At 34.9% G+C, this 20,299-nt stretch overlaps 1 protein-coding gene and 1 non-coding gene across 2 annotated transcripts; one reads left to right on the top strand and one right to left on the bottom strand.

Annotated features, from left to right (window-relative positions):
* The first annotated feature begins 4,663 nt into the window (after nucleotides 1-4,663).
* Nucleotides 4,664-19,772, top strand: LOC128208202 (serine/threonine-protein phosphatase 5-like). The gene is made up of 14 exons (XM_052911650.1): nucleotides 4,664-4,802; nucleotides 7,996-8,165; nucleotides 8,726-8,797; nucleotides 9,148-9,292; nucleotides 10,835-10,956; nucleotides 12,397-12,462; nucleotides 12,991-13,089; nucleotides 13,876-13,981; nucleotides 14,680-14,740; nucleotides 15,295-15,376; nucleotides 16,555-16,642; nucleotides 17,601-17,820; nucleotides 18,614-18,695; nucleotides 19,582-19,772. The coding sequence occupies exons 1-14, from the start codon at nucleotides 4,664-4,666 to the stop codon at nucleotides 19,636-19,638; spliced, it is 1,509 nt and encodes a 502-aa protein (XP_052767610.1). The 3' UTR covers nucleotides 19,639-19,772.
* Nucleotides 5,580-5,652, bottom strand: Trnas-uga (transfer RNA serine (anticodon UGA)). Its single transcript has one exon. It is a non-coding gene; the product is annotated as a tRNA-Ser (tRNA).
* Nucleotides 19,773-20,299: the final 527 nt, after the last annotated feature.

The following is a 20,299-nucleotide window of genomic DNA, read 5'->3' as shown; positions in this document are numbered from 1 at the left end:
AGACAAGAGCATGAGTGGCGAAAGATAATGAAGTAGATAGGAGTAAGGGTGAGGGATAAGTTAAGGAGAAAATAATTAGATAGTTCTCGTAACATGCGCGACCATATACGCATGCACGATGAGAAAGACAGGAGAAAAGACAGATCTCGCACCATGCACGACCACACGTACGAGTGGTGGCTCTCAGTCAGAGAGCAAGGCTCGAGAACCAGCACCGCTAGTTCCCGTACAAATTCATCCCAGATTTGAAACCCTGGGAATTTATGTCATAATATAAAATTTGAAGGTTCAAATAGCAGATTTCTATATCACTTTCCGTGGAAATAGTACTTGTATAAATGTTTGCAGTGGTGCTCAGAAATTCTACATGTTATAGTATCATAATTTTAGAGTTGTATACTTGAATGATAATTCCTCAAAATTTAGTTGTTTCTTCTATTTTAGCGATTTAGTAATAATTTTATGCCTTCCGGTTGTGGTTTCTTCAGTCTATTTATATTATTAATAAATCTAATAAATATTCTATAAATAAATGTGTTATAATAATAACAATGGCTTACTGTAGAGCGTTTGGCCATTACAATAAAAGGTGCGAAAAATGGCCAAGAATGAAAACTTGACGGTTTGAAATTTAAGTTGTATATAGGTAGTACATCTAAAACTGATGTTTCTACTACAAATTCCAGTTTATTGTAGCACTTGAAAAAATGCAGTGTGCTTGCTTAAATTGAAACACTGTTAGTCACAAAATATGTATTCAACTCGGCAACAAATTTTGTATTGTGTTTGTGCGTTGTTGTTTTTTGTAAATGATGTGACATAATTTCTGTACTGTTTATATAAGTAAGTGTACCGTTTGTGTTTTTAAATAAGATTTGAAAATATTATGAGACTAATGATGATAACTTAAAATTGTTTATTAGACAGTCACGTCATATTTAAACCAAATTGTGTACCATTTTACATATTATATTTACATTCTCCTAGTCATTTGTGTAGATAAAACTTGACGTTAATATTGTACTGTATGAACGCAGTAATATATATTATATAATTAATATATTGGAAGCGAGCCTTGTGGTAAACGTCACAAATTATAGACCGCAAAATAAAAAATAAAAACTTATCGAACGTCACGCAATATTCTATTTTCACTTTGTAAACAAGAAATTGTTGAGCTTATACAAAAGCTTTTTTGTTAATGCTACTAGAAACATAGGTTGAAAAACTGAGAGAAGCTTACACGTGTGGCCTCAGGGTAAGCGTATTTATATTGCGAGAAACGTGATAAAATTCACTTACTAGGTAAAGATATCCCATCAAAACACCAAAATCTCTTTTATTCCGCATCACACATTTCATTCACTTAAAATTCGGAAAACACAAAACACGTTGGACCCCCTGTAACATGTATGTTAATTTGTATATGTTTAATGTCTCTGGACCAGGTGGCGTAAAGTAAGTTCGGCAGAGATACAAGATACAAGAATCTTTTTTTTAAATCGGGTATATATGATAACAAAAAGCATTAGATCAATGAGCTATTTTCCGACATGGAAATAACAAACATTCATAACATTTCAAAAACATAACAATGAGCTTGTTGCCTTGAAATAAAAGCATACACTAGCTAGGTTAAAATGAACAAATATTGGAACAAGTATTTACGAAAGCTGTTCCTTATTATATTCATGCATACCGGCTGTACGGGCAATCCACACGGGCACGGTTCCGCTACTTGACATCCCCACTGCAAAATGGTTAGTTCTTTAAAGAGTATAACAGAAATGATACTCGCATACATTGAAATAACAAAATTGTAAGTAGTTTTATAAACATGGAAATTAGAGCATGGTACATTGATGTGTAGTTGGCAAAAAAGTTATAATTAATCAAGCCTAATGGGAAAGTATTGTTTAGAGGAGGCATTATATTTATCATGTAATTTAGATACTTCTAGATTTTGCTGATATTTTCAGACGTGAGTGTACTATGTTCATGTCTGAAGTTGGGCTGTTCGACTTTTCGCACGTTGCACACTTTTAAATGTGCAATCAAAAGTACTATAAGTTATAACAATGTAACGGTCCGCTGTAGGCGGATGTGCGTTCGTAGTATAACATTCCGTTTTAGACCGGGAAGTAGGTTAATTCATAGTACATATGTTTACTTGGTTGGTAATATGCAAATTTACAAAGCCCGGGCTCTGGGTGGATTGAGAATTTACTGTATATAAAGACCAGTCGACTCCTTCAACACTGGGCATGCTTTTTTCTGAAGGGATCTGTTGCCCGTGTTGACGTCGCACGTTACAAATGGTGGCACATCATCAATAAATTACAGAACATGTACATTTAGCATATTTGTAGACATGCCAAGAAATACCAGCCAATTTTTCCACTTTTCATTTCTACGCGAGAGTCAATTTCAGCTAAACATTAATCCCTAATTGACCGAGAATCTGACCATGTGTTTAATCATGTAATATCATATCTAGGGAGTTGCTGTAGTTCGGGTCAAGATTTGGAAGAATGTATTTAATTTTGCCCAGAAAGACGTGAAGAAGTATCAAGTGTTAGACATAATTGCTGAGTACTTAATTTAGTCAAACTTATTATTTACTTATTCTTAAACAAAAATATATTGATTTTAATGAGTAACATTATTTTTTAGACATATGACAGATGTTAATGAAAATGGTATGCTTAACCAACCGTTTTATTTGGAATGAAAATGTTATCGTTATTACATTATATATGAATCTGGCCGTCTCATAGGTCGAATTATATTTAAGGGTATGCTTTACTAAGCGTATGGATATTGATTTTAAAATGTCAGATTTATTGTGTTCGCGTTTTTTAACAAAACCATACACTCATATTATTCATTTTTAAAGCTTTGTTGTTGTTTTTTCACTGTAAAAAATATTGAATTCGTAAGTATACGTATACACCATGGAAAATGGAAAATACAAACGAAACTTGAAAAAATACATCACATTGGCGAAACTGAATCTCCGAATGTTAAATTAACTTCAATTTTGTTCATATCAACATGAACACATTTTGAGGCGTGTAAAATGCATTTTCGTATAACTGATTGCGATTTGTTTTTGCAATGTTTCAATCTAGAAAATTGCTTAGTTTTGTGTTCATCTGACATTGTCTTCATACAGTGACCGGTGAAAGAACATTTTTTGACCCACATAAAATCACGACAATGGTCGCTGTCCTTGAGTGACTCCTTTTCTGTAAAATATTGACACCCCTAACCCCCCCCCCCCAAATAATAACATGACTCCCAACGATCGATACTGTAAATAGGTATTTAACCCCACCGAACAGAACCGACTATGTTGGTCATTTAATACGTGTGCTCTTAAGACTTAATAATACAGGTGATAATGCTGCAGCTATTGCTGTTGATGCTACCACTACTGCTTCTGCTATTGCCACTGTCAACACCACCGCCACAACACCACCGTCACCACCACCACAACCACTACCAATGATGATGATGATGATGATGATGATACCCTTAACACTAATGCCGCTCCTGCTGAATGGTTGTTGCTGTTGTTGCTGATGCCACTTCTACAACAACAGCTACTACTATTCCTTCTACGAACTATCATATAACTACTACTGATGCTGCTAATCTCGCGTTAATCAACTATATGTTGTTGTGAATGATGGAACTAAGCTTTTTGTATCAATGCGAAGACCTTTCATTTATCTATTTATAATGAGTACAATATAAAGTACAATGAACCCTTAAAGGGACTGCACACCAGATTCGCACCAAAAAAGTTTTTTTCTGTAACAAATCTCAGGACAATTATCTAATGGAATGTGTTACGCTTTGATATCATAATTGTAAAAAAAGTACCAAAATGTAAAAGAAAATTGTGTCGGAGACCGGGTTCGAAATCGTGTCGCCAAAATTGCAGACCAGCGTCGTATCTACTGAGCTACGACGGCTTACTCTATTAATTACATAATTAAGCTATACACGTACCTTGGTAATATCACGTGATAACACCGGCTAGCCAATCACGCATAAGGAATGAATTCTACCTGGTAGACATATCCAGCAATCTTTTTAGTGGAAAATACGAAATAACTGCTAAACTTAAATAAATTGTAAAGTATGAGGTACTTCAGTTAGTAAGTTTCAATGCATTGTACACATCCATGCCAAGTTTATGTCAGTTTTCGACAATTTTCTTTTTTCCCCCGCTATTTTAGCATACGGAGTACAGCCCCTTTAAGCAGGTTTTCGACATCCACAGATAAACGACTCACCGGTATCATTTTATTAAATATACATGAGTCATAACAATTGAGCCGGTAGTCGATAAGTTTGACTGGGGTTCGTAATTCTAATTGGGTCAAAATACATCCTCACGCCGGCCAAATCCTAATAGCCTCTTACTGTATAGAACAATACCGTAATCAAATTAAACGACTTGATTACGGTATTGTTTAAATAACACTTTTAGAATAAACTTTCTTCTCTGAATTACATGATAACATTTCAAATTGCTTTTTAAAAAGTATCTCTTATAGCTTTTCGCAAGACCGTCCGTATCAATCAAACTGCACTTCGATGTATCAAAATATGTTGCCACTGTGTTTGGAATTTTGTGTGTATCGAGTGAAAAATGGCCGACCAAAACATGCAGGCCGGAGAAGGTGACAACAAATCCGACGATTCCGTAGCAACGGATGCGAAAACGGTGTCAGATGAAGATGCGAAACTAGCCGAGGAATACAAAGATAAAGCCAATGAGTTTTTCAAAAGTATTTATCATTTTAAAAGATAGTTCTGGGTTATTCCTTAGACTTGTCACACATTTTCGCGACTGTACTATTTTTCGACTTCTTCAGTCAAGATAATGATCCGTTTACTTTATAACAATTTCTCTAGTATGTGATTATTCTTTCACTTCGTTATATTTATCTTGCGATATTTGATTATATGTCAATACTGGTTAGCGAACACTTATTGCCATTGTCTATGATTCACCCCGGCATGTAAATTCCATGTTCAACAATTACGTTATAATTGTTTTTTATATAAATAAGAGCTTGTTTTCAATTAAAGTTTCAAAATGAGAAAAGTATATATATTTTCCCTCTGAACAAAATGGTAAAAAGTTACCCCTAAAATTCAGCCTAAGATAAATGTTGACACACTTTCTGATACAGACTTGGGATCCTGTATGATACAGTGTACATTCAGATATATATGCCAATACACGCAAGCTAGTTCTGTGAATGTTATGCAGAATTATGTGTCACAGGGTGAGAAAAGTGTGCAGCCAGACCGGGGCTCGAACCCGGGACCCCTCGCTATCAGGGCGAGTGCTCTACCGACTGAGCTACTGGACCGCTTACACACCTCCTCACCACATGTGTAGGTATCGGTACCGTGACATACTTCCCCGCAAACTGGAAATTCGTCCTCGAATTTGAGGAACACCAGTTCTAAGGAATGCACATAATTAACACTGAGAGCGCATTATGCTGCCACGGCCCCACGTTGGGCGCCAAATGTCACAGGGTGAGAAAAGTGTGCAGCCAGACCGGGGCTCGAACCCGGGACCCCTCGCTATCAGGGCGAGTGCTCTACCGACTGAGCTACCGGACCGCTTACACACCTCCTCACCACATGTGTAGGTATCGGTACCGTGACATATGCTTGATCATAGAAGAATTGATAACAGACTCTATGTAAAGAATACAGGGTTTCCGCCAGGGCTTTATGACTTGTCGGGGCTGCCGTACCTTCATGCGGCGAGGCTAATTACCGATGCGCATTTATCGCTCAGACCCGCAGCAACGAGCCAAGTTGAAGTTTCGATTGAAGTTTTAAAAACAAAAAATCATTCTGTCTAAGAATTTCAACATGTCTAAACACAAACTCCTCATGCCTCCTCATTACTACTCACTACCATGTGATCGTTTCGTTTTTTTTTTCCAAGGAATACCAAAAAAATATCAAAAACATCAGTTATATTGAAGATAAGTCTAGCTAAGAATGCAGGAAATTGCACAATTTGCACTACAATTATGAAAAAATCTCGACGTCAAACCCACACCAATACTCACTCCCGATAAGCCTTCGGAAAATCCTGACAGAAAGCCTGAAATATCTTATAGCGAGCCCCAACTTTCAGCTACCTAATCCCACTGACAAGACCATCTGGACATTATCACAACTCCTCTTACAGACTTGTTATTGCAACCACAGTCTATTACAATTTTTCCTTCTTTCCAAGAGCTGTTTTCCATTGGAACAACCTCCCACCAATCATTGCAGCCTGCCCAACCCTTGAGCAATTCAATCTGTCATTCGATTGAACCCGTCTCAACAGAGGGAGTTAAAACTTCTTTTATTTTATTTTTTTTGTAACCTTATCTGTACCTCTTCTTTGTTTGTTATTTTGTTTCTTGCGCAACTTACTAATTACTAACAATCTCACAGCTTGACACACAAATCTCTAGCCTCCAGTAGGTATTTGACATTAATGGAAGATATATGTAGATCGATAGATTAAATGCATGACATTGGTCTATGATAGTCATTCATTAACAATTTAACCATGTACTGTTTCAACAGTAATTATAACCAGAAATTTGATAACATCAGATTTCCATACAATGTGTACATTTGTTTTATACTTTTTCTTTACTTTTGAAACACTTGATTGGTGAAAATTATCCTTTTTACTTATATTTCAAAAGAAGCATGTTTTACATTATATTTAGTTTTAAAAAAGCCTGTTATTTCAACCTTGAAAATTCCAAATCTTGAAACAAAGCGATACCATTTCCGGGGCCGCTTTGTTTCAAGTTTTTTTGGAATTTTCAAGGTTGAAACAACAGGCTTTTTTCACAATATAAGAAAAATTTGTGTTGGTTGATTTACCAATTTGTGTGGAAATTTGCGTTGATTGATTAACCAATTGGGGGGGGGGGGGAATTTTCCCCCCAATTTGGTAAATCAACCATCACAAATTTTCCTTTTTTTGTTTGACCAAAATTTCCTTGGTGGCAAGCGAGACTTAGGAACTTTAAGAGCAGTGCATAGACTAAAAAACATACTATTTAAGACTTTTTCTGCCCAAAATGCTTATATGTTGTGGTTTTAATCTCACCACGCTGTCTTTGCTAGAGTAGAGTATCTAAGAAAATCCTCAAAAGTATTGATTTTACCACTTTTATGTTCACCTGATGCTAATGAATGCATATTTTAAGACCCGATGCTTAAAATGAAATTCATTGCTTAAAACTCATTACCAGGTGAAGATATGTCCAAAAGAATGGTTGGATTTATTTTTTTGCTACCATTGTTATTTGCAGACACAAAAAAACCTCACTGAAACCTACTTAGACTTACTTCATGTGTTCCACTTGAAATAAACTGACATGATGATTGACTTAGAAGTCTACATATACAGTGTGTGTATACCACGTAATAAATTGCATCATAAATTCTACATTGGAGGGCAACATTTTGCTGGGAATGAAGACTTTTTAACAAAGATAACTTCACTATTTCTTCACCATTTTAAATGAAACATAGCGCAGTCTATGCCGCTTACAGAGCCCCGCTTTCAGTATTTTACTAGTCGAGTTTGATTTAGAGTTTAGTTTCTTTAAACACTTTGACAAACCTTTTCACAAAAGACGGAACACTGTCAAAACATTATTTTGGAAACAAGTTTATCAAAGTGTTTGATGAAACTTATCATCTTATCAAACTCCTGGATATAAAACGAAGGCGGACACCTTAAGCGGCATAGACTGGCCTTTGTTTCGTTTAAAATGGTGCAGTTAAAGAAAAGTAATCTCTGTTTTAAGTCTTCATTTTAAGGCGTAACTTATTACGTGGTATACACACACTGATAAAGGTTGAGTTATGTTGTCGTCAATTCGGAACATGTGTACAATCTTTATTCAATACATGCTTCACATATAATTGTTTCAGACAAAGACTACAGTCAAGCAGTAACATTCTACACCCAAGCCATTGACATGAACCCAACTGTAGCTGCATACTATGGCAACAGGAGCTTTGCATATCTAAGGACCGAGTGTTTCGGATATGCTCTTACAGATGCAAACAAGGCCTTGAAATATGATCCAAAGTACATCAAGGTGATAATTGTTAGCTGAATCATTTTTTCAAATGATTTTTTTTTTCACATTCTTTTTGTCATTGTTGTCCATGACAGCATGGAGACAGGTGGAGAAATGGATTAATTCATTGAAATTTTAATTATGACTTACTGATATTTTGCAAAAACATAACAAAATGATCTAAATCCAGGTACAGTCTTGGCCTTAATTGTTTTCAGCACAATGTCCTTATGTGGTTATTTTGGGCAAGTCAAACTGTTTTGGGGCAAGTAATTTTCTTCAATTGCCCAAAAACAGTTTTACTTGCCCAAAATAACCAATTCATGCATAAGTATACGAAAGCCAAAATTTCAATATAATAATGTTCAATCAGGATGTGTAAATTGTTGCTTAAGAATTTATGAAAACAGAGGGGTCTAAATTTCTGAAAAAATGCACTTGCCTATTCAGGCAACCAACTATGAATTTTAACTTGTCCAAAACAGTATTAACTTGTCCCGGGCTTCGGGCAACTGACGAAGACTGCAATTAATATAGTTATGTTTAATTTTCTGACAGCAAAATCTTTTCTTTTTCAGGCATATTACAGAAGGGCCTCGGCTAATATGGCATTGGGGAAGTTTAAACTTGCCTTGAAGGACTTTGAGACAGTATGTATTAACAATTATGCTGGTGTGATATGTGATTTTATTGAATCACATGAGTAAAGGAAAAACATAGAATTTTCTTGAAGTATTTTGAGACCAAAATAGTATAATGATTCTAGAAAAGTTTGGAATTAAATATTATTGCAAATTCTTACATGTTGTGAAATTTCATCCAGGCTAGTGTTGTGGTTGGAAAATTAAATATTATTGAAATATTTTTACAGGTTGCGTAGGTTTGTCCAAACGAGAGTTTTGTTTTGATTTAAATATTATCGCAATATTCTACAGATTGTAAATGTTCATCCAGACTTGAGTTGTGTTTTGAATTAAATACTATCGCAATATTCTTACAGGTGAAGAAGGTTCGTCCCAACGACAAAGATGCAAAAGCAAAGTATACAGAGTGTAACAAGATAGTTATGATGAATGCATTTGCCAAGGCAATAGCTGTGGATGACAGCAAATCTATAGCAGAGACACTGGATATAGCAAATATGGGTTTGTACCTTCTATCAGCTTGCCTGTTTTTCAGACAGAAAAAAGGATATTGTTATTTCAAACCTTGGCTTCATTGTTGTTTGTTGCAGAAATTTTAACTTGGCTACTGGTTAAAATGATCAAGATATTCAAATGAAACTTGGTACAAATGTTTTCAGAGATAAAACACACATGTACAGCAGGGCCAACAACTCTGAATTTAATAATTGTTAAGTTATGCCCCTTTTTCGACTGGAAATTCACAGACAAGCGCTGGCATTTTCTCCACGTTCTTGTTAGCATACTGGTAAATTATAATTGTCTTGTCAATTTAGTGGCTTGAGATATTTGGTATTGCCGTTTGCTATTTCGTAAGCGTTTTATCTCCAATCATTTTTTAATTTCATATTGTTATATATTAAAGATCAGGACCTCGTTTCAATAAAGAACGTACGGCTTAAGATTGTAAATTCTGTGGGGTAACTTAGTTTTTGGTGTCAGCTGCATTTGATTTACAATCAAATATATTGTAAGGTCATTTATCGCATATTTTTGCTCTTAAACTTCATGGTGTACATATGCACTCATTAGCAATTAAAGGTATACAACTAAACTATCTTATTACATGTAAAACAGGGCCCTTGAATTTAAGGTAGTTTAAAAGTCGACATAACATTTTAAACAGAAACTTTTTCAAACTGAACTACACATACAAGTGCAATGTGAATGGACCGTCTAAGCTAAAGAAAATTACACAAATGGTGTAACATGATCTAATGTTAAGAAAGTACACATAAGATGAAAATTGTTTTAAGCTTAAGAAAATTACACAGACAAAGTCAATGTTCTTAATAGCTTAAGAAAGTACAAAGACAATGTCAACATTCATAGCTTAAGAAAGTACACATACAATTTCCATTTTGTGTTCTAAGCTTAAGAAATTTACACAGACAATGTTAAATGTTCAATGCTATTTTTTCCTCAAAACATGAACATGTTCTAAGCTAAAAAAGTATGATATAAGGCACTATAAAATGTTCTAAGCTGAACTAAAGAACATAATACAGACAATGCAATGTTGTGACATCTAGGCAGGTTTTTAAGCTAAAGAGTTATGGAAGGGTGCTGCACGCTTTCCTTCTTTGGAATCACCCTTCTGCCCTCTTGAAGACCAGCATGAGTACCGTTTTGCCATAATAGAATGAAATCATTTAGACTGTCAAATATTCCTTTTATTGGTTAAAAGTTATTGTGTGATTATGATTATATACAAACTTGACATATTTGGCATTTGTAACTCGTCACCTTAGTGCAAGAACTCAATATCTGCTTCTATATCTTTATGCAGTTATTGAGTTATTGCACTAAGGTGACGAACTAATTATACCCAAATTAAACATAACGTCAACCATTTTTTGTCAAATTTATACTGTTGAAAATCTTCACACCCAGATGCAGTGTACCCTTTGCTTCCTTAGAACCCTGTCCCTTTTTTGCAGCACCCAGTTTTTTTAATACTGTCTTAAACCCTAGGCTATTATATCTTTCTTTTGGTAAATTCAGCTATAGAGGAGAACTACACTGGCCCATGTCTGGAGGATGGCAAGGTCACGCTGAAGTTTGTTGAGAGTCTGTTAGACACATTCAGGGACCAGAAAAAACTACACAGGAAATTTGCATACCAGGTAAAATTTGCATACCAGGTAATTGCTTACTGCATGCTTTCGAGGAACGGAAAAATGTATCATGGTCAATTGTTTGTTTCTGTGTATATTTCACTGAGTGAGCACCACCAGGTATATTTTGGAAATGGCCTAGCCACGAGTGAAATATTTACTTTTGGTGTTCACAACGTGAAATATATTGGCATCTTACACATATACCAACAATTTCTCTTTTCATCATAGTTATGCTTTAAAATGGTGTGAAATGTTAATGGTATTTTTTTCATTTCGGAAATAATGTAATTGAAAGTGTGTCCCAGCCCTGTGTGCACTGACATTTGATTTTGAATGGCGAGGGCTTAAATTTCACTGTGAAAAATTTATATTTTCACTATTTGAACTGTGAAATTTCAATTTTATTTCACTGAGAAATCTCTATTAACTGTTGAAAAGCATTTAATAAATTTCTTTTATTATAATAAATTGATATTTATTTTTGACTATGTTCATGTGCTGGTAGTTGTAGAGATCAGATACACCGTTACTGCAGTGCATAAGCAAATTCTTTTTCGAAGACCCATTCTGCGTTTTTTTCTTCTTTAGATCTGTACTTGATATAGTTGATTGTTCATGTTTTTTGGCAATTTGCTTGTATTTAATCTCACTCTTTTTATTTCCGGTATGATTTTACTTGTATTCTTATGTATTTTGTATATTTTTTTGCTATATCTGGCCTTTTAGGGATAAAAACCATATTAACACAAGTTACACAATCACCCCACTAATATGCTGTGTCCTTTCACTGTCTTTCTTTTTAAAACACTAAGATCTAATGTATCTACATGTACACATTCTTAACATTTGTACATCCCCGAGTATAGCACCTCCCCTCAAATTTATAAGGCTGTCTGGTAAGCACAGTGATAAGGGTACTCACTTCTCACCAAAGCCACCCAGGTCTGAGTCCCCCGCCTGGGCGCATGTGAGTTTTGTAATTCCTTAACAAGCTGGACGAGTGGGTTTTCCCCGGGTACTCTGAGTTTCCTCCCAGAAGCCAAGACCACAATCTTGTGGAACATTGTGCCAACAAGAGTGACTTAGTATTAGTATTCTTCAGATGTGATGGGATAAAATGGATAATGTGTTTGAGTGTTATAGGAGTCCGCTGCTCACTTAAACAGTGTTGGAGTCAAGATCCCGCAGAGGCCCACTTCAATAAAGATCTTAGTTGATCTTACGTCATTAATAGAAATTCTCTTTAAGTGTAATAATTTTTATATTTGCTACATATTTGTTTGAATTGAACATAAGCTAGTATTGAAAATGAAAACAAAGTTGAGAAAATTGAAACCAAATAAAATCCACATGGTGCCATTTACGACGTTTATGCAGTTTGAAGGGATCAAACCAATGTTCTGCAAATAATTCATTCCAAACCTTGTGTTGTTTTTTCTATTCCAGATTTTACTAGATGTGAAGAACTTGTTTAAGGAACAACCATCATTGGTTGACATCACCGTGCCTCCAGTGAGTATTGCATTCTGGGAAATGCTGCAGTTCAGTTGTTGTTGTTTTTAACTATTGGTAAAGCCAGATGTATGGGTCTTGCTACAGATGTGCACATTGTCTCATGCAACAAGTGTACCAAGTTTTATATATATTGAATGGTTTGCGTGTTATGGCACAAGTTTTTGCGTGGCGCCAACTGCTTACACTGACTCATGGCCATGGCCGCGTCTTTTTTTTTTGAAAAAGACACAAGCTAAAAATGTTTATGAAATCATTATGATGTCCTGGAAATGTGACAACTGTTGGTGCCATTAAGTCAATATAAACACAGGTTTTATCCATGGTTACAGTGTTTAACGCTGTAACCATGGGGAAAACCTGTGTTTGCATAATGTCTTGAAAGAGATAAATAATTATTCAAATTGTATTAGTTATACAAAAATTGCACCCCTTGTATCTTTATTTGCCATTTGTATGCTGGCCTGTCAAACTGAATCTTGCAGCGATTAATGGCTTTGTGATTAAATCTTACATTTTGTGTTTCAGGGGAAGACATTTACTGTGTGTGGAGATATTCATGGCCAGTACTACGATCTGCTCAACATATTTAAAATTAATGGCATGCCTTCCGAGTCAAATCCTTATGTATCCTTTACCTTTATATTGACTTAAACAACTATGTCTTATCTCATTATTATTATGCAGGGATGTGATTTGTCCGTGGATTCGCGGTATTTAAATCTTACTTTAACTTCATTTACACAGGCTTGATTTATTTAATGATCTTAATCGTAACTTTAATAATCTTAGATATATATCTGTAACAAATGGCATCAATTTGATTTTTTTTGCTTTCCAAAGTCATGTGTTCATTTTATAACTGGCTAAAATTTAGATAATTTCAATTTACTACTATTATTGAAACAAGGTCCAGTACTTTTGTTCACTGCTAAGGTACATCACTATCTATAAGATTTCTACTACACCTCCCTTCCTTTAAAGATACACTCCTACTCCCAAATAAGATTTTCTACAATGAACACTAATGTATTAATATTCCAAAAAAGGATGAACAAATGTCGAAAACAATGGTTCTTATGAAGGATACTGAGAACTTTTAATTTGAAATAAATGTGCAGAAAACACAGTATTTCTACCTTTAATATGAGGTAATAGTAGATCACAGTTAATCTTTTAGCACTCACCAATCATTTAATATTTTTGCGTGTTCAGCTATAAATACACAATTACAATCATTTTATTATTAATTAATATTTTCTTAATATAATGCATTATTTAGTTTAAGTAGTTAAGGAGTATCACTCAAAGTCTTTGTTTGCTTTACATGCGTATGTATTGATTATGAATAAGAGTGTTACTTTAAAACAAAACAAAACACGTAAAGATGAGACCTTCTTTAACTCTATACAGCTATTCAACGGTGACTTTGTGGACCGAGGGTCGTTCTCAGTGGAGTGTATATTCACCTTGTTTTCATTAAAACTGCTGTATCCAAACCACTTCTTCATGGCAAGAGGTAAGATAATTATTATTAATGTTCAAAGCAATATTCTGGAAGGAGAAAGCTAAAGAGAGAAGTGCTCTGCTTTCTTTACCTCTTGGCTGCAAAGCAAGGAAAACACAATGATGATGAATTTGTCAGAGGGCAGAATTTGTCAGAGTGCAGCGATGTCGGTGTCACATTTTTGTTTCTAATGAATGAGTTTTGAATAACTTGTTACACTATTAAACTTGGTATGCAAGTTGGTCATAGTTATTAGATGACCTCTACCGATTTTAAGGTCAGTATGTGACCTGGTCAAAGGTCATGATGATTAATAGAAAATAATGGGTGCTCCTGACTGATGGAACATCCAAACCGTGAATTCTAGTTTAGTTTTAAATTTTTCATTTTTAGAGGTTTGTGTTTGGATAGTTCACTACTGTAACACTGGAAAGACATGCAATTGAACAGTTTTTAGAGCCCTCTAGTTAACATGGATCTAGATAAAATAGTCTGGGTTTTTAAGTCAGAATTTAATGTTAAGGCACAATTTCACCTAAAAACAGGAAAAGGTTTAATGAAAATATCATGCTGTGATGTGACTGGAATGTGTAATTTTGTTTTAGTTATTAATATCAGTGTTTCGAAGTGAACAGAATGTGTGATTTTGTTTGTTTTTTCGTTGAAATCAGTGTTTTGAAGTGAATGAAATGTGTAATTTTGTTTTTCAGGGAACCATGAAAGTTTTACAATGAATCAGATGTATGGTTTTGAAGGGGAAGTAAAACACAAGTATCCTTTACCATATGCAACAGTGCAAGACCTTGTATTTCACATGTGGTGAAAACTACCATTATTGTGGAACTTGTATAAATCTTTCAGTTTACTCTTGATTAACATATCAGCTCAATGACCTTTAGCAAAATGTAAAACTTTCAATGTGATAAAGTGGACAATGTGTAGTTACAGTAATACATATCTTTTCTTCAGAGTTCTTGCTTATGTTTTGTCTTTAACGAAGCACAAGCCTTTGGTTAGAATAATTGATTTTAAGGTTTAGCGTCATCTGGCTGATTCCATTTGATTGATTGATTTTTTTTGTAAAAATAGCTAATAAATCTTTAATGATGAAGGTTTGAAGCTTATTTGATAATGAAGCATATTTTTTTTTCTTTATAATCTATCTATAAACTTGCAAATGGTTAAAAATTATCAAAGTTTTACATGGCTTGGTGTCCTTTCTTAATGCCTGCTGTACATATCTCAAAAAGGTTCGTTCAATTACGATTTGCATTTAAAATAAATGGGGGTTTGAGTTACAAAGTTACTGGCTTAACATCCTCCAGATACACTCAGAAAATGGCTGAACTGTTCACAGAAGTGTTCAACTGGCTGCCACTGTGTCACTGCATTAACGAGAAGATCTTGGTAGGTATTCTCTTGCTGCCAAATTGATATTCGTCTGTTGTTTTTTTCTTTCACATCACATGTGTTCCAGCTCAAACTTTCGGTAAATGCTTTTCAGAGAAATAATCTCTTATATTTCACCTCGTGAACACCAAAAGTAAATATTTCATTCTAGGCTACGCCACTCATGAAATATAGGATTTAGTGCTCACTCTGTGAAATATATTGTGATTTTTACACTGTTATAAATAATTATCCTTTATAATTATCTTCACTGCTGTTTTTCTTCCTGCAATATGGTACAACTCTTATAAATTTTGGATCCTGTATTGCTTGACAAAAGTGACGTAGCTTTCATTGTGACTGGTTGAAAAAAATTCAAATGATGTCATGTCTGTAAAATAATTTTTATCATAAGGTTTTCCAATTAACGCTAAGTAAATGGAATTTTAACTTAAATTTAAGCTTAAAATGTAGGAGACTGCAGAAAATCATATTTTCACACTGACAGTCAACATGGCTGCACCACTCAAGAAAACATTCTGTGATCCCTAAGTAAAATAAATATCGATCTTACACCGTAATTCAACAAAAAATGACATCACTGAGTATATCATACAAATAATAAATTGTATTGTGCAAAGGTGACTTTTTTCAAATGCCAAAACTCCATGATTATGCTCTCTTCTAGGTCATAGTTATTCGCATCAAAACGTGTCAAATGTTACGAAGCAACAATTTTACCTGATGGCCTGATTGTGCAGCATTATTGAAATCATGCAAAAACAATTATTGTAAATACACATGGAAAATCTGTCAAGATATTAAGTTAAGCTTGATATTCATGTGAACTACTCAATGCATTCAAATGAAACTTGGTACACATGTGTTGCAAGTGACAATACCGGTATGCTCTTGTATAGCATGGCCTATAACTCTTAAATTATTGCCCCTTTTTGACGGAAAAAACAACAATAGACAAGCATTGGCATTATTTCCACGGTGCTCTAAAGTCTTGTTAATATATGTACAGTGTGTGTATACCAAGTGAGAATCAAATGTAGCATGTATGACATAATTAATCACACACACTGATGCAGCAAGTACCGTTATCTTGTCAAAAGTAGCAGTCATCAGAGAAAAGCAGCGGGTCTGCATTTATAAACAGTTTGCATTGATCCAATGTAAATTTTCTTCAGGTCATGCATGGCGGCCTGTTCAAGGATGAGACAGTGACTCTGGATGATATCAGGAAATGCGACAGAAACCATCAGCCACCAGAGCAAGGTACTTGAAACATGTACTGTTTAATTTGTTTTTCTCTATGAATTTACTCCCATATCAGAATTGGTAATAAGAAGAATGGGCAAACAGTCGAACCTGGTTGAAAGGCCACCCACTTTGAATGGCCACCTGCCTTATCAGGCCACTCCAAATTCCACCCGTACAGTTTTACTATATGAAGTATGTGCATTAAGCGGCCAACTGTGGTCACTAATTTTTTACCCCATGAAGCAATATAAACACTTGTGTATTCATTCTATAACTACCATGCCCATGAATTACAACCTTATACCACATGCTATTTGATGAACATCACATAACTGCTTCCTACAGAGAAACAAGCTTGACTAAGAACAATTTATTCACTTCAGGTGTAACGTGTCACCTGCTGGTCCCACCCGCAAACCCAAATGAGGGTAATTGGAAAGCAAGCGGGGTACCGGAACCCAATTTGGCCCTGACATCACAAAACATTTCTACAGATTTAATACAATCTTTCACTTCAGGTGTGATGTGTGACCTGTTGCGGTCTGACCCACAACCCCAATGCAGGGTGTCTGAGAGCAAGTGGGGTACTGTTACCCAGTTTGACCATGAAGTTACGAAACGGTTTCTACAGAGAAACAAGATTGACTTAATACCAATTTTTCACTTTAGATTTTCAGAATTTGTGACTTGCTATGGTCTGCGATCCCGATGCCAGGTGTCGGAAAGCAGGCTGGGTACCAGAACCCAAAATGGCCTTGACATCACTATATACCGAAAGACAAGCTCAACTTAGTACAATATTTTAACTTCATCACTTCAGGTGTAATGTGTTACCTGCGTTAGTCTCACCCACAACCCCAATGGGGGTAATCAGAAAGCAAGTGGGGTACCGGAACCCAATTTGGCTCTTGACATCATTAAACAGTTTCTACAGAAAAAAAGAGTTTGACTCAATACCAATTTTTCACTTCAGGAGTGATGTGTGACCTGCTGTGGTCTGACCCGCAACCCCAATGTGGGGTGTCGGAAAGCAAGCGGGGTACAGGAACCCAGTTTGGCCCTGACATCACAAAACGGTTTCTACAGAGGAACAAGCTTGACTATGTCATCCGAAGTCATGAGGTCAAGGCGCAGGGCTATGAGGTTGCACATGATGGCAAATGCATTACTGTGTTCTCAGCACCTAATTACTGGTAATTTTCCATTACTGATAAGTAAGGTATTTTGCCGATTGTTCAGAGTTTGTTTGAGTTAACAATGTTGTTAACTTCATCGTTGTTAACTTTTACATTGTTATTGCTCAGGAAATTTTCTTCGTACACTTATGATTTGCTGTCTTTCTAATAGGATTTTGTCAAGCAGCTGTAATTGTTTATCTTTAAATATGTGCGGATATCTTTAAAAATTTCATGTTAAATAACAACCATGTAAATAAATTCTGCGTTTATACAGCATAAATACACACAAAAATTCAATCAATCTTTAAGTACACAGCAATGTTAAATTAATGTAAGTTTTTGACCATTTTCTTTTTTTCTTTTAATTGGTTCATCTGGTGTCTAGTCCCTTTAAGTATTCGATTCTCTAAAGGCTGGAGAGTTGCACATGAAGGGTCCATGAGGGCAAAAGGGCAGGGTGCACAAAATGGCAGGCTGCAGCACCCTACTGAAAGTCTGGCCCCAATTTCTCGAAACTTATTAAGTCCCTTATAACAGGATTAAGCTAATCTCACTATTTTTGTTGTTCTATAAAATGTGTTATATTTACTTCTTCAAGAAATTCCGGAAATTATGTAGGAATAATCTGTATGATTATCAGAATAAACCATTTTTCATTTATTAAAATCCATTTTCATTATGTATTTTGGCTAATTGAAATAAACGACTTAAGCCTGTTAAGCTTAAGAAGTTTCGAGAAATTGGGGCCTGTTGATTAAAACCCTATTTAAAGATTGCATGAATAACATTATACTTGTGTTTGTTTTAGTGATACGATGGGAAACCAAGGAGCCTTTATTACACTCAAGGGAGAAGATCTCACACCTAAATTCACTTCATTTGATGCAGTGGTAAGCTAATGTCATGCAAAGCGGTGGTTTTATATCATGCTTATGATAAATATATTGGAAAACAATGGTGGAATATATATCCTGATAAAACCTCCGTTTGAAATCATGAGTTTATCAAAATATTATTTCACTTATTTTAGCCTGCATCACTGTAAAACAGACATTTGGAACACCTCTGACTTCCATCGAAAACATTTATGGACGGTTTACAATGTCAGAAATCTTTACATTTAACTACGCTGCAAGTTGATTATGTAGTAATTTCAATTTAGCAGTTAAACTTGATGAATTTACTTTTAAAAATTTTATTTATGCAATAATACACTTCACTGGCAATTAATTTAAACTAAGTAATACAAAATACACGTTAAAAGACTAGAAATAGTTTTATTATTTAAAATTCTATGAACCAATTCTACTAATGTACTGGCATACATCCGTGGTTGTTTTCGATGGAAAATGGCTGAGGTGTCCCGAAAAAAACTTGTTCGGTAAAACAGAACATAATTGCAAACAATGTGGACTCTTATGACACCATTTAGGGTAGGACATCAATTTGGTAGATTGGGGTGCAATTTTTAAATTAAATAATTATCAAATGAGTAAGGAGTAAGATATTGACTTTGATGAATTTTATATGCATGAAATGAAAATAAATTGTTTCAGTGTAAGATTGCAATATATTTCACACCAATATATAATATTTCACTTGTGACAAAACCTTTCGTGAGATATAACCTATGGTGCTTATTCTGTGAAATATATTGCTAAATATGCATAGATATCACCAGAACTTACCATTATAGACTTTACACCAAAAATAAGCTTAGAAAGTGCTAACATTGTACAAATACAAAGTTATTTAATCATTCTATTTCTGTTTCAGCCTCACCCCCAAATGAAGCCAATGCAATATGCCAGCTCACTGTTTGGTCTGTTCTAGCACCACACCATTTCTGAACAATCATTGTGATATATGACATTTTAAACTTGCATTTTGTGGATCAAATACCTTATTACTATTAGGATGAATCAAATGAATTGCTATGTCAAGTGAATAAATAGTTTTTATTTGTACTACTGTAGTTTGTTTATTGGAAACACTGGTGTTTCTTGCAAAAGCTAGACAGTAACATCGAGGGGTGAATGCGAAAAGGTTCTAAGTGACATTAAATAAAAAAGAAGATAGAATCTTTTCGCTTTCACCCATTGTAGTGTTAATTGCAAAAGCTAATCTTTATTGCAAAAAATAGTGTGTTTTTTGCAAAAGCTGATTTTTATCGCAACAGCTTGATTTTACTGCAAAAGCCAAAGTTTATTGTAAAAGCTTGTGTTCACTGCAAAATCTGGTGTTTAATGTAAAAGCTAGTGATTAATTGCAAGGGTTTATTGCAAAAGCTTATGTTCACTGCAATAGCTGGTGTTTACTGCAAAAGCTAGTGTTTAATTGCGAGTGTTTATTGCAAAAGCTTGTGTTTACTGCAAAAGCTAGCGCTTATTGCAAAAGCTTGTGTTCACTGCAAAGGTGGTGTTTATTGTAAAAGGTTGTGTTCACTGCAAAGGCTAGCGCTTATTGCGAAAGCTTGTGTTCACTGCAAAAGCTG

Source organism: Mya arenaria, chromosome 11 (genome assembly GCF_026914265.1).
Source record: "Mya arenaria isolate MELC-2E11 chromosome 11, ASM2691426v1".
NCBI lineage: Eukaryota > Metazoa > Mollusca > Bivalvia > Myida > Myidae > Mya > Mya arenaria.
Note: the sequence above shows the minus strand (reverse complement) of the source record. Positions and strands in the feature narration are given on the sequence as shown.

Coding starts and splice junctions, on each gene's coding strand:
- LOC128208202 (XM_052911650.1), top strand. CDS start 4,664: ATGGCCGACCAAAACATGCAGGCCGGAGAAGGTGACAACAAATCCGAC. Junction 13,982..14,679: donor CCACTTCTTCATGGCAAGAG/GTAAGATAATTA, acceptor TTTGTTTTTCAG/GGAACCATGAAAGTTTTACA. Junction 18,696..19,581: donor TCACTTCATTTGATGCAGTG/GTAAGCTAATGT, acceptor TTTCTGTTTCAG/CCTCACCCCCAAATGAAGCC.